The sequence below is a fragment of the Eubalaena glacialis genome, chromosome X, assembly GCF_028564815.1.
Source record: "Eubalaena glacialis isolate mEubGla1 chromosome X, mEubGla1.1.hap2.+ XY, whole genome shotgun sequence".
NCBI classification, from domain to species: Eukaryota; Metazoa; Chordata; class Mammalia; order Artiodactyla; family Balaenidae; genus Eubalaena; species Eubalaena glacialis.
In genome coordinates this window covers 69,213,723-69,229,288 of record NC_083736.1, presented here as the reverse complement: position 1 = coordinate 69,229,288, position 15,566 = coordinate 69,213,723, and the positions used below count along the sequence as shown (strand labels likewise).

The window sequence follows — 15,566 nt, the reverse complement described above, 5'->3', positions numbered from 1 at the left end:
AGGATATCCAATCATTCCTGTCATCACCTTCATCCGCATCTCCCTCCCATCCTAGTGCACTTTGGCTCTAGCCACCCTGGATGTCCAGCTGTTATGCAAACTTATTTTGTACTTTCAAACCTCTGAGCCTTTTCTGATGCTGATCCCTCAGCCTAGAATGCCCTTATAAATCCTTCCCATCCTATTCATCACTTAGAGCTCAATTCTTCCTTGAGGCATGTGCCCCTAATCCAAGACACCTCAGACTAAGCTGTAATTCATTGCTTGCTCCTTCTTCTGTGTTTGTACCATATGTTAACTGTCCCTCCATCAGAGCATGTATTTCCAACTACTTTAATTAAGAGTATCTTAAATAAACAGGGCTAATCATTTGTGAAGGGCAGATGGTATAAGAGAAAGTACTTATGCTTGAGATTCTGACAGACCTGGGTTCAAATCCTGGTCTCTTTCACTTGTTGCCTGACTTTGGACAGGTAAATTCACCTCTATGACTCAGTTTCCTCGTCTGTAAAATGAGAACCATTAAGAGTAGTACCTCATAGCTAAGATTAAGTGATTTAATATGAGATAAGTGAAAATACCAGAAATAGTGTCCGGTACATAGTAAGTGCTCCATTATTATCACCATTGTTTGAACCTACCCCAGAATGTAAGCTCTACACAGAAAGGGATAATCATTGTTTGTCCTCTGGTGTACCTCTAGTACCCAATACTGTGCCTAGCATGTGACACATACTCAAGAAACATATGTTGAATGAGTGGATGAATTAATGAATCCGTGAAATAATTCTCATCTTTCGCATCCTCCTCCTCTCCAAATCCTCTACTGCCTATTAGCTTTATACCTCACAGAAAAACTTTGTGGTGCATCACTGAACATTCCCCAACCCTTACCCTCTTTGCTTTACCTCTGTCTGTTACCCCCTTTCATGAATTCTTTTCTCTGACAAGTTTGGCTCTAGCAACAACCACTTCAACTAGCCTCTCGGGCCAGGCAGAAGAAGGGGGCCGGAGTCGGGTACTGGGAGCGGGGCGTGGCCACCACGTCGCAGAAAGCAACTGCGCCTGCGTAGGCTGCGGCAAAGCCTAGCTCTTTGAGGGTTGCGTTTATTGCTGGCTGGTGTTTGTGTAGGAGGATCGCTCCTCTCTCCAGCTCTCACTTCTGATCCGCGCAGCTCCCGGGTCTCTGGCTTCAGCTTTGTGCTGAGGCGCCGACACACCTACCATCCTCTCTCCGACGGATCGCTGACCTCCCCATTCCTGTTCCTGTCTCCTGGAACCATGTCTCTGGTAAGCCAGAATGCGTGCCACCGCAACGCAGAGACCACTGTAGATTACAGCGACTTCCATGGTGAGATGCAGGCTATTAATGCCTCCGGGTCCCCCACATCCATGCTAGTTCCTGATGCTCCCCAGGGCCCTCAGGCGCCAATCGACTCTCAGGGTGCTAGCGCTTCCCAGGCTGCGCAGGACCCGAACGACCTCGAGGTGCTGATAGATGAGCAGTCCCGACGTTTGGGGGCGCTCAGGGTCCACGACCCTCTAGAAGACAGGTCGATTGCTTTGGTGAATTTCATGCGAATGAAAAGCCAAATCGAGGGGTCTATTCAGCAGACAGAGATGCTAGAGTTCCTCAGAGAATACTCAGATCAGTTCCCTGAGATCCTCAGACGAGCCTCAGCCCATCTGGACCAGGTCTTTGGGTTGAACCTGAGGGTTCTTGATCCCCAGGCTGACATCTACAACCTAATCAGCAAACGGGGTCTCCAGACCACTGATCGGATAGCAGAATCCCTGGACATGCCAAAGGCAGGTCTCCTGGCCTTGGTCCTAGGCCACATTCTCCTGAATGGTAACCGAGCAAGAGAGGCTTCCATTTGGGATCTGTTGCTAAAGGTTGATGTGTTAGATGAGCCCCAGAGGATCAACATCCCCTTTGGGAACACAAGGAACCTCCTAACTACTGACTTTTTGCATATGCGGTTCTTGGAGTACTGGCCAGTGTATGGCACTAATCCCCTCGAATTTGAGTTCTTGTGGGGCTCTAGAGCCCACAGGGAAATCACAAAGATGGAAGCCCTGAAGTTTGTGGCAGAGGCCCATGATGAAGAACCCTGGAGCTGGCCAGAAGAATATAATAAGGCCCTGGAAGCTGACAAGGCCAAAGAAAGAAGCCAGGCTGCTGGCTTGGAGTTCTGGTCAGAGGACACTATGAATGATAAGGCAAATGATTTGGTCCAGTTGGCCATTAATGTCACAGAGGAGTTGCTGCCTATACATCAGGATGAGCTGTTGGCTCACACTGGCAAAGAATTTGAGGACGTGTTCCCAAATATCCTCAGTCGAGCTACTGTAATCCTTGATCTGTTCTATGGGTTCTCTCTGATTGAGGTTGATACCAGTGAGCACATTTACCTCCTTGTCCAGCAACCAGAATCAGAAGAAGAGCAAATGATGCTAGAGAGCCTGGGGAGACCCACTCAAGAATATTTGATGCCAATCCTGGGTTTGATCTTCCTGATGGGCAACCGTGTCAAAGAGGCCAGTGTCTGGAATTTGCTTCGGAGATTTGGTGTGGATGTAGGGAGAAAGCATGCCATCACCTGCAAACTTATGAGACAGCGCTACTTGGAATGCAGGCCACTGTCCTATTCTAATCCAGTTGAATATGAGCTTCTGTGGGGTCCTCGAGCTCACCTTGAAACCACCAAAATGAAAGCCTTGGAGTACATGGCCAGGCTCTACAGAAAGCAACCACAGGACTGGCCAGAGCAATTTAGGGAGGCTGTTGAAGATGAGGAGGCCAGAGCCAGGTCTGAGGCAACTGCTATGTTCTTCTTTGGCCCCATGTGAAGTCTGGGGGAAGTGTGTCACTTCAATTGGGTGGCATCAATTAAAGGGGCCCTGGGGAAATGGGCACTGGGGCTCCAAATCAGAAGCTGGGCAGGGTTGGGGTGAAAAGTACACATTGTGCTTGCTATTTGTGTTCCATTTCTAATAGTATTTCCTTCCTTTTAATATACCCTTGAATTAGATTCATGATCAGTGTTTATAAATGAAATTGCTCATTTGCCATTCCTGTCTTGTTTCAATATAAAAGTTCATATAGCTGCATAAACTGTAGTGGTAATATTTACATCTTTCTATGATGTGGAAGAGAATATACAGTTGTTCTTTAACCGTTTGAAATAATCAGTAAAATGGTCTGGTACAGGAGTTAAGTAACAACAGTAATAACATACCCACAACAAAAACAAACACAAAATCACTCATCTGTTGATGTTCTCCCATAGTGTCTATGTTTTTTTTTTTTAATATTGACATTTACCTGTATCTGCTTTGTGATTCCAGAGTGTAGTGAAAAATAAAAGTATAATGAATTAGGCTCCATGCTTAAGCACTCTTTTATTCAACAAGCATTTATTAAGTACCTGCCATGCTCTAAGCACAGTGCTTTATGCTGGGAATATAAGGGTGAGGAAGGCCCAGCTGAGCCCCAGGGATTGAGGGGGAGGGGCTGTGGAAGTAAACCAACAATTATTTCTGTGGCAAGTCGTATAATAGGGGTAAGCTCAGAGAGCTATGAGAGTTTACAGGAGTAACTCCCAACTAAACTTTGGGTTCTAGGAGGGGACGGTGAAGGGGCAGGGGTGTCAAGCAAAGGGTGAGTGCGGGAGTGGTCAGGGGTGGTGGCAGGGGAGGATGAGGTGGTATGGAAAGCTGGGACAAGTTAACCTTTAGTGACTTCTATTGTAAGACCTGAGGTTGGGGAGAGGGAGGGAGGGAGGACTAGTCCGTGGAGTCAGGGGCAGTATGTGAAACAGCTTCGCGGGATTTACGTGTAGCTCAGAAAGACAGTGTTGAGTTCAAGAGAAGTGTGGGAGAGATAAACCTGTGGCAGAGATAACAAAGGTCCATATCCTCAGAGAGTGGGTCTTAGGAATCAACAGTGGTTCTCCTGAAGCCAGCTGGTCTTGGATCTCGGGTCAGACGGAACAATCCACCTGGAGGAACTCTGAATGGCAACCTCTGCCTGCGCTGTTTATTTCTGCACTCAAGCCGTTAAGGTGAGTGTTAGTATTTTGGTTCTCTTCATTCAGATGCCGGATCTCGCAGCTTCTAACCCTGCTCGCGGCTCTCTCCAAGCCTTCCCTAGAGAACAGGCAGCTAACAATTTCTGTAAGGAAGCCTTGGCTCAGTGGTGGATGTTATACGTAAAGTCACCTATAACGCGAGGTGGCGGGGGTAGAAGGGGGCTGCCTATCAGTGGTGTAGGTTTTATGCTTCCTCACCCACAAGCTTTCTGCCCTTTCATCCGTTTAATCACTAGGGGTTACCCTCAACTGCCACCTCCTATCAGATGGGAGAGAGGATTTTCCTCACATTTTCGTCAGCCTCAGGAAGAGAACGACATAACCGTCTCGCTGGGGGGAAGGGACAGAAAGACGGGAGATACACCCTTTCGGCCCCCAAGTCTAGCAGCCGTGCAGAAGCCAAATTAGAGCTGCTTGCTTGGGGAAGCCACTGCGCAGGCGCACTCCGCAGTTGCCTGGGAGATATAGGCCCCACTAGTCTCTGAGATCTTCTCTATCTTTGCATTCTGAGGAAAACTGAATGCTAAGGGCGGGATTTCCGGTGACAAGAAAATGAGTAACTGGAGAGAAAGGGGTTTTGGAAAATAGGATGGGGGTGGAGTTGAGAGGCAGGAGAATATCCAACTCGAAATCTGGGACCTTGAAATAGGGTACTGCCTCCATGCTAAACTGAGAGCCTCTCATTCTTCAGCCTCCTTGGACCTTTAATCTGTACATGCTTGTGGGGTGGGGGAAAAGGGGCAAGCTGATTAAAGTGCCAAGTTTTTCTTGCTCAGATTTATTTTTGGTGGGGGGGATTGGTAGACTCCTGGATCCTCAGGCACATCAGTTCTTCTGGGGGCACCAGTTGAGAGAAACTTGCCAAGGGGAAGGTGTAGCATATGGACCAACAATAATGTAAAGCTGCCAACTTTTTTAGTACTAAATATGTGCCAAGCACTATGCTGGATTCTTCACTTTCTTTAGCTCCAATCGCTCCACCAGTTCTCTAAAAAGCATTTTAATAGTCCCATTTGACACCACAGGAAACTGAGGCTTAAGTAATGTGCCCAAGGTCACACAGCCAGTCAATGACAGCTGGGATTAGAGTTTAAGGCTGCTTTTGGCTACAATTCACCCTGTTTATAGTGCATAGCATCACAGGCCCCCTCCAGCCTTTGCTGTGTTCTCACTCGAATTTGTTGACTCTCAAAAAATATAAGGAAGGGCTGTATGCCAGGCTGGGAGGAGCAAGACGACAGCCCTCCAAAAGAGGATGAAAGTGAGGCTGAAATTTCTCCAGGCTCTTCCTTGTTCCATTACTCGGGCTCCCTGAGAGCTGTGTAGGTGTGAAATGTGCATTTCTGTCCAATCTCCCTGCTCTGTCCTAAGAATCTTCCCCACTTTGCTCTCTTCTGCAAGCTTCCAGCCTTATATGCTGGCTTTTACCCAGGGAGAGTCAAATATCACTATTTCTGAGCCTCCAGAAGTGCTGGCAATGTTTTTTGTAATCCTGAAAGAACAATGACCTGACAGAGCTCTTGCCTTGCCCAGGGGAGCTCTTGCTTTGCCCAGCTCAGGATGCAAAAACAGAAGTGGAAAATAGACTCTGTGTCATACATGCCACATGTAATTTCCCAGAAGTAACAAAGGTGAGGCTTGTATACCTATGGTAAGAGAAAGGGTGTAGTTATCTTAGTGGCTACAGCCATTCCTTTGAAGGTCATGCAAGGCCTGGATACTCTCCTTTATTCACGTACCAAATTAGAATTAGCACCCCTTAGGAGAAACACTTAGGGGTGGAAATGAGTGTATGGCAAACAAGACTTACAAAGGATGTTGTATGTATTACTCCGAAGTACAGTCTCCGTTAAGCCTTTAGAACACCGGACAAAATACCCTTCTTATCTGTGTGAATTAGTTTGGAAAATGGTACAGTCTGAGTTCATTTGCACTCTTTGGGCTATTGATACCCACCAAGTATTGAAGTTTTGGCCAAGGTGGGGCTTGCCGAATGGGTGTTGGTTAGATATGTATTGTATATGTATCATCCTGTACATACAATGCTATCCAGAGTCCCCTTTGATCTATGATCGGGATCATTGCTGGAGAAAAAAACATTGAGAATACATTCATGTTCAGTTGCTGAGGCCCAGAAGCGCCCTCTTTTGGAGAGGATGGGTGGTTAGGGAAGCCTTTTCCTGCCCTTCTCTTCCTCAGTTTCTGTATACTAGTTGTCACAAATAAGCAATACAATCCAAGGAAAAGCTGAGCTGGACTGACAAATGTGGACTTCAAGCCAATTCTCCCAGCCCCAGGATTGCTGCCCCTAAACCCTCTGGTACCAACAATCTAGACCAGCCTGTAAGTACCCTTCAGGTTCAGACAAGGACCCTACAGTCTCCTCCTCCCTTCCTAAGGGTATCTCCATACCGTGAGATTTCTCACTCAACAGGCTTTCTCTTCCCCTTCCATGAATACTCAAAAATGTCTTAAGGAATTGTCTGCAGGCAGGGTTTGAGGCTAGTTGCAAAGAAAGCTGTAAAAGAATTACCAGAGTAGGCCCTCCTCCCTGAGACATTTTTGTTCTAGTCCCCGTACTAACACACTAAGCATAAGGAGAGGACAGTATATCAGAATGGCTATGAACTCTGGATCTGGACAATTCTGGCTCTGTCACTTCCTAGCTGTGTGACCTTGGGCAAGTTACTCAACATCTCTTTCTAGACCACTCGAAGCTGTTTTCAAGAAATTGATAGAAAAGCCCAGGGTCACACATTTATTATTTGATAATGTCAGAACTATAACCCAGGCCAATTGTATCTTAGTCTATTGATATTTCCAACCTACACCACTGCTTTTAAGACTGCTACTTGTCAGCACCTTGGTAGCTGAGTTCAAATGTTTACTGGGTTCTTAGACTTACTAGTGTTTGTTTTCTTTAGTAAATATTTCAGGTAAATATTAGCCCCAGGTAGTTATGAATTACTGAGGTTTAGCTGCATTGCTAATATATTCTTTATATTCTTTGCAGACACCTATCCACAAGACACTTTTTTAGGAGCTCATGTGTGGTCTCTTTAAGTAGGCCTCAGTGACCTACAGATAATCACTTGCTCTATATACCACTCCAGGAGTCCCAAACAGTGAGGATGACTTCTCTTATAAGGAGGCAGGGTTAGGAAGGGATTTGGGATCTGAAGCCTACGGTCTGAGCAGCCTATCTCAAATTGCCTTTCTCCTGAAAGCACTTGGTTTGGCATGGGCTGGTCAGGGTAGAGCATCTGTCCTCTGAGTGTCCACTTCCCTTGAAATATAGAAGAGAAGGAGGATGTAGAAAGGGAGGACACAAGAATGGTCATTGCTTCTGAAGCTGCCCTCTGTTCTGAAGCCTCAACCACACCTCAGAGAAGCTTCCCTGCTGGTGAGGGCTGCAGGGTACAGGGTGCCCTGGAATGGCCCCAGCCTGGATTGCTCTCCTTCTGCAAGGCAAAGAGGAATGCTGTCCTAGAAGAAGATGTTCATTATTCCAGACAGTGAGGGAGACCACCCTGAGATCCAGCTATGGAGGCCAGGTGTGGAGAGATGAGTGCACACATCACTGCTCTCCTTTCTCTGGATTGGGGGCAGGGTCGGGGAGAGTATAAGGCCTAGGAGGGAGGAAGTAAGGAGAGGGAGCTTTGGCAAAACTCTTAACCATTTATATAATGTCTCCTCACACAAATATGGCCATGGACATCCTCAAAGTTCCTAACAGGGACATACTGAGTGAAGAGAAGTTGATCACCAGCTCTGACAGGGAACAAACTGTCCCCTGAGGTCAATGGCAACCCTACCGACCCGACCAACAAGGAGCCAGACCCAGCTCAGCCCAATCCTCAGATAGTTCCACCTAAGACTGTATTGGCCCCTGAGACTCACCTACACTGGAGGAGCCCCCTGGATGTCAGACTTGTCCAAAAGTCACCTACCCGGTTCGGTTTAACAAGCAATTGCTGAATACCTGGTATATGCTGGCCTTGTTATATTAGATACTGAGACACAGGGATGATTCAGATAAGGCCCCTTCCTTATCTGTGTTCCAACTCTGTATTCACCTTTGAGTCTGGTCAACTATATGATCAATTTATTAAGATTTTTATTTCAATGTGTACCTTTTTCATTTCTAGAATTTCTAATTGTTTCTTTTTCAAATATACCTTATTTTAAAAAATAAAGACCCTGTTCTTTTCTTACAGATTCCAGTCCTCTTTTCATCTCTTTAAACATTTTAAGCAGTCTTATTTTTTTCCAGTTCTTTTCATATTTGTCTATTATTGCTTATTTCTTTAGTTGTAAATTCTGCATTTTGTTGGGTCTGCTCAGTATCTAATGGTGGTGAGTTTTTGTATGTGCGTTATAACTTGTATCTGTGTGCTAATCTTTAGCTGGCATTACCTTCTGAGAGACTCTCTAAGGCTGCCTTTGCTGCCAATCTCTCCCTCTTGGGGAGGAAGGATGGAGTTATGTGCTGTCTGGTGCAGCTGTTCTACCCCAGTCCTTCCAGCACAGATACAATGTCTTTCTGAGCTTGAAGGCTCTCTTGCACTCCGCTGAAGAGAATACCTCCTGCCCCATAGAAGCCTTCTCCTGTATATATGTCTTTGAGATATTTATCCAAATCTCTGTTGCCTTTTATCACTCAGTGCTCTTATAGTTTAATGTTTTTATAAATCTTTAGTGTCACTTAATAGGATTTTGGAAAGAAGAGGAAAAGAGGGATATAATCCTGCATCATGACCAGAACACAACTTTTATTTTAATAGGTAAAAGTTGAAGTCAATCTAAATTCTCACAGCAAATATTTTGGTTTTACTTGTTAATATAATTAGAGCCCCTCCTTTTAATGGAACAGTATAAAATATTTGGGAATGATGGAGTAGAGACTATTAAAGAATAGCAAATTATGGTTAATATATATTGTTAAATACAAAATACAAGCTATGAAACAACAGAGTCAATATTATCTTGCAAAAATGTATGTGTAAATAATGGAAATATATTTCCTTTCAAACTGATGAATAGTGGTGTGGTAGACAAAATAACATTTCCTCAAAGATGTCCATGTCCTGATCCCTGAAACCTGTGAATATGTTACTTTACATGGCAAAAGGGACTTTTCAGATTGATTGAATTAAGGAAATTGAATTGGGGAGATTATCCTGGATTATCCAGACGGACCCAATGTTATCACAAGAGTCCTTATAAGAGGGTGTCAGGAGGATCAGAGTTAGTAGTAGGGGATGTGACAAATGAAGCAAGAGGTTGAAGTGACGTGAGGAGGGGATCCTGAGCCAAGAAATGCAGACAGCCTCTGGAAGCTGAAAAGACAGGGAAATGGATCCTCCCTTCAAAGCTTCAAGAAAGAACTAGCCCTACTGACATTTTGACTTTAGTGCAATGAGACTGATTTTGGACTTCTGACCTCCAAAATTGTAAAATAATAAATTTTTGTTGTTTTAAGCCACTAAATTTGTGATAATTTGCTACAGCAACAATAGGAAACTAATACAAATCCTTACTACAGGGCAGAGGAATTTAGATTTAAGTGTCTACTTTTGCTTGAAAAGAAATTAACATTCAGATAAATAAGATAAATAAAATACAGTGTTTAAAGCAGCTGGATCTGTCCATAACAATGACACTATGATGTCAGCTTATGACTGTAAAAAATTAAAGTGTTGCAATACCCATGTAGAAGAATGCAGAAGGGAAAAAAAATGCAAGTAGTTACATGTCTCACAGAAGTATAAAGTGATAGTGGGTTATGTAGGGCTACATTAAATATTACATAAAAATTTTAAGGAAATGCTTGTGTCCTGTACCCTGCAGTTTCATTTCTAAGAATGGATTTTGAGAAAACATTCTTGGATGTGAGCTTACATTTGGTTTGAAAGTATCATCCCAGGCTTAATTTAAATGAGGAAAAACACCAACTAAAACCAACTAAAAACACCAACTAAATCTTCAATAATATTTGATTGGTAAGGAGAATAAAGGTCTTTCTATGTAATGGAATGACATAAAGACATCAGAAATTATGATATTCAATAATGGTTAATAGCAAGAAAGTTCGTTTAGGAAACAATATTAACAGTGCAACTCAATTTCTATGGAATAAAAAGACTATTTCTCCAGCCACATTATAATCTTATTTATCTTTGGTTAGTGTTTTTACAGGTGATTTCTATTTTTTAAAATATATTCTAATGTTCATTTTCTTAATTTTCCACACTGGAATTATATTTGTTCTAATGAATTGAAGAAAACACCAAAGGCACGCTGTGATAACCTCTTTCTTTTGAAAAGTGAAAAAGAATTTAAATGTTTTAATGAGGGTTGGGTTGAGGAGACAATCTTTTATGCTGTGGTTGGGAGCATACATATGAACAGCCCCTTTGTGGAGGGTCTTTTGGCAGCAAAATAACACTTTTGAAGGTTTTCTCAGGAAATAATCCTGCAGATAAACATAGATCTGGCTATATGGATTCCATAGAAATATTGATTGATCAGGCTAAAATTTGAAATGATTTTAAAACCAAAAATTAGTTACAGAAAATAGGATTTGTTAATTAAATTGAATGGAATTCTGTCATTGTACAGGAAGGAGCAGAAAAATATTTAAAGGCACATAAATGCTGAAGATTTCTCATTTAGTGATAAAAAGCAAATATTTGGTATGATTATATTTTTGTAAAAATAGGCATATATACATAAAATTTATGCAATGGAAATTAATGCTCTCAAACTTTGGTCACATCTCTAAGTTGCATGGAATTCTGGTGATTTTTTTATCTTCTTATCCTGATTTATTATTTGCTTACAGCAAAGTACTGTCTCTTGTGTAATAACATTTTAAAGCCTGTACAAAACAATAAGAACCAAGTAGTTTTAATTAATTAAATGAGCACAGACCCAATATAATTAAAGGTACCCAATGGAGGCATTCACTTGGGCACTGTATCATATTACCCATGGGACCCTATATTGGAGCAACTTCAATGAAAGCCATTTGGCAACATTTCATTCAAAGCTCTGAAATATACATGTACTTTCAAAGTGCCACTTAATCTTGTGAAATCTTTGCCTCATAAGTAATTCTGGATATCAGTACGAATTTAAATACAATGATGTTCTGTTCACCACCACCTATTTAAATTGGGAACAATTTGAATCACCTTTACTCAACAATGATGGAGAGGGTTGAGAAAGTAGGAATCATTCACGGGAATTTAAGGTACTACAAGCATTGCAAATTATGCCATAGAAGAATTTTTTTTAACATCTTTATTGCAGTATAATTGCTTTACAATGGTGTGTTAGTTCCTGCTGTATAACAAAGTGAATCAGCTATATGTATACGTATACCCCATATCCCCTCCCTCTTGTATCTCCCTCCCACCCTCCCTACCCCACCCCTCTAGGTGGTCACAAAGCATCGAGCTGATCTCCCTGTGCTATGCGGCTGCTTCCCACTAGCTAGCTATTTTACATTTGGTAGTGTATATATGTCCATGCCACTCTCTCACTTCGTCCCAGCTTACCCTTCCCCCTCCCCGTGTCCTCAAGTCCATTCTCTACATCTGCGTCTTTATTCCTGTCCTGCCCCTAGGTTCTTCAGAACCTTTTTTTTTAGATTCCATATCTATGAGTTAGCATACGGTATTTGTTTTTCTCTTTCAGACTTACTTCACTCTGTATGACAGACTCTAGGTCCATCCACCTCATTACAAATAACTCAGTTTCGTTTCTTTTTATGGCTGAGTAATATTCCATTGTATATATGTGCCACATCTAGAAGAATTTTTAAAGACACGGAAAATTGAAAAAAATTGAAAAATAGGGTTTTTAAACATTTTGTTTTGAAATAATTACTGATACACAGGAAGTCGCAAAGGTAGTACAGAGAGATTCTGTGTACTTTTCACCCAATATTTCCCAGTGATTACTACTTAAATATATCTAGAATAATATCAAAACCAGGAAACTGACATAGATATAAATGTACGTGTGTAGTTCTATGTCATTTCATCACATGTAACCACCACCACACACAAGATATAAAACTATTCCATCCCAACAAACATTTCCTTCTTGCTACCCCTTTAGAGTCAACACCCACGCTCTACGCCACATACAGTGCTGCCATCCCTTATCCCTGGTAACCACTGATCTGTTTTCCATCTCTATAATTTTGTCATCTCAAGTAGCTTATAAAAATGGAATCATATAGCATGTAAATTTTTGAGATTGGCTTTTAAACTCAGAATAATGCCCTTGGGATCCATCTAAGTTGTTGCAGGTATCAATAGTTTGTCCCTTTTTACTCCTGTGTAATATTCCATGGTATGAAAACCACAGTTTAGCCATTCACCTACTGAAGGACATTTGGGTTGTTTCCAGTTTTTCACCATTACAAATAAAGCTGATATGAACAAAATTGAGGAAAATTTCCTTGGATTCTTTATTTTATGACAGTTTTTATCATAAATGGCTGTCGAATTTTGTGAAATGCTTTTTTATTTGCATTTGATCATATGATTTTTCTCTTTAGCCTGTTAATATAGTGGTCTACATTGATTTTCAAATATTGAACAAGCCTACATCCATGAAACAAACTCCACTTAGTCATAGTGTATAATTTTTGTGTGCACATATTATAGCTTAATTCTATTTGCCAATTTTTTAAAAGAGTTTTTGCATCTATATTCATGAGTGATACTGGTGTGTCATTCTCCTTTTATACTTTGTATGTTGGGATTTGGTGTATGTTGGCAATATTGACTTTGTTAGAAGGAATTGAGAAGTGGTCCCTCCTCTTTTATATTTTCTGGGAGTGACTGTGTAAAATTGGTGTTATTATTCAAATATTTTAGAAAATTCTCCAGTGATGTCATCAAGGCCTGGAGTTTTCTTCTTTGGAAATCTTTTTAACAATTTACCTTAACTCCAATAGGGCTATTCAAAGTACTTATCTCAAACTGAGTTAGTTGTGGTAGTTTCTGCTTTTTGTTTTTTCCTAAGTTGTAAAATGTATGTATTTAGAGTTGTTCATAGTATTCCCTTGTTATCCTTTTGACATCTGCAGGGTGTGTAGTGCTATCCACTGTTTCATTCCTGATATTAGTAGTTTGCATCTTCTACTTTTTTTCTTGCTAGATTTTTGTCAAATTTATTAATTTTCTTAAAGAATTGGCTTTTTATTGTATTGTTTTTCTCTACTGATTTTCTGGTTTTAATCATGGATTCATTTGAAGCTTACTTTAAACTTCTGGGTGTTTAGATTTCCTGTTTTCTTTCTGTTGTTGATATCTAGTTTGCTTTCCTGTGTTCCGAAAACACACTGTGTATGATTTCAATATGGAAAATTTACTGAGGTTTGTTATAAGGCCCAGGGCATGGTCTATCTCATTATATATTCTGTTGGCATTTGAAAAGAGTGTGTATTCTGCTCTTGTCAGGAAGAGTGTTCTCTAAATGTCAATGAGATCCTGTTGACTCATAGTGTCATTGAGTTCTTCTATATCCTTAGTGAATTTCTGTTTAGCTGTTCTATGAATTGCTTGGAGGAGTCTTGAGGTTATCAACTATAACTGGAGATGTGTCTATTTCTTCTTTCAGTTCTATCAGTTTTTGCTTCATACATTTTGCAGCTACTGTTTGGTACATACACATTAGGACAGATATGTCTTCTTGGTTGATTTATTATTTTATTATGTAATTTTCCCCTCTCTCCTTGAAAATTTTCCTTGCTCCGACATCTCCTTTATCTGATATTAATATAACCACTCCTGCTTTTTGTTAATTAATGAGTGTGTTGTATAACTTTTCCCATCATCTTACTTTCAAAGTATCATTATACAATGTATCATTATATTTGAAATGAGACTTTTTGCAGATAGCATATAGTAGGGTGATGTTTTTTAATCCACTCTGCCAATGTGTGTCTTTTAGATGGTGTATATAGACCATTTACATTTAATATGATTTTTATATAAAAGGTGTAAGTATGCCTTTTTATTTTTTGTTTTCTGTTTTTTCTCCCTGATTTTTATTTGTTTTCTTTATCCTAGCTTCCTCTGAGTTACTTGGACATTTTTTCAAATTCCATTTTGATTTATCTATAATGTTTTTGGATTTACCTCACTGTATAGCATTTTTAGTGGTTCCTCTAGGTATTATAGTACATATACATATATAACATCACAATTTACTGGTGTCAAATTTTTTCCACTTTAAATGAAATGCAGAAAACTCACTTCCCTTTACATGATTTTTTTCTTTTTTTAAAATTGAAGTATAGTTGCAATGTTGTTTTACCGTTTATATTCTTTTAGTCTCCCTAGTTATAATATGATTTTTGTAAATATTTCCACTATATACATTGAGAACTACATCAGGCAGTGTTATAATTTTTGCTTTGACCTCAAACATAATTTAGAAAACTCAAAAGGAGAAGGATATTATATTTACCCATTTTTAAAAATCAATTATTTTTTCTTTCTTCATAATGTCCCAAGATTCCTTCTTTGATCGTTTCCTTTCTTATTAGAAAACTTCCTGCAGCCATTATTTTAGGGTAGCTCTGTTAGAGACAAATTCCTTAGCTTTCCTTTTTCATAGACTGTTTTGATTTCCCCTCCATTATTGAGGGATTTTTTCCCACTAGATATAGAATTCTGGTTCTATAGTTCTTTTCTTTCAGCACTGAAAAATTTTGTGCCACTACATTCTGGTCTTTATGGTTTGTGATGAAAAATCCATTGTCATATGAATTGCTTTTCCCTACACCTAATGCTTCATTTCTTTCTGGATGCTTTCATGATTTTTTTTCTTTGTCTTTAGTTTTCAAAATTTGATTATGATTTGTTATGGCATGTTTCTTAGGGTTTACCATGTTTATTGTTCACTCAGTTTCTTGACTCAGCAAGTTTATGTCTTAGAATAAATGTGGTAATTTGCAGCCATAATTTCTTGAAATATTTTTAGCCACTATCTTTATCTTCATCCAGGATTCTAAGGACATGAATATTAGATATTTTGTTATACTGACACAAGTTCTTCATGCTTTTTTTTAGTATATGTTTTCTCAGTTTTCCAGATTGGGTGAATTCTGTTGTTTTGTCCTCAAGTTCACTAACTCTATACTCTGTCCACTCCATTCTGCTACGGGACCCATTCATTGAGTTTTTCATTTTGGTCATTGCATTTTCTAGTTATAAAATTTCCATTTGGTTCTTCTTTATATTTTCTATTTCATTGATGATAGTTTCTATTTCTTTGCTGAATCTTTCTATGTCTTCATTTGTTTCGAAAATGTCACTGCTTGTTGAAGCATTTTTATTCCTTTAAAATTCATGTCAGATAATTCTAACATTTGTGTCATTTCAGTGTTGACATTTGTTGATTTTTTTTCTTTTTCACAGTGAGATCTTCCTGTTCTTCTCTATGTCA

General features: G+C 40.2%; 1 protein-coding gene across 1 annotated transcript; it reads left to right on the top strand.

The window, feature by feature from the left end:
- Positions 1–1,128: 1,128 nt before the first annotated feature.
- On the top strand, positions 1,129–2,853 carry MAGEE2 (MAGE family member E2). Its single transcript, XM_061179088.1, has one exon. The coding sequence runs from the start codon at positions 1,282–1,284 to the stop codon at positions 2,851–2,853; it is 1,572 nt and encodes a 523-aa protein (XP_061035071.1). The 5' UTR covers positions 1,129–1,281.
- The last annotated feature ends 12,713 nt before the right edge of the window (positions 2,854–15,566 follow it).

What these genes read in the sequence shown, in the direction of transcription:
- MAGEE2 (XM_061179088.1), top strand. Translation starts at nt 1,282, where the DNA reads ATGTCTCTGGTAAGCCAGAATGCGTGCCACCGCAACGCAGAGACCACT.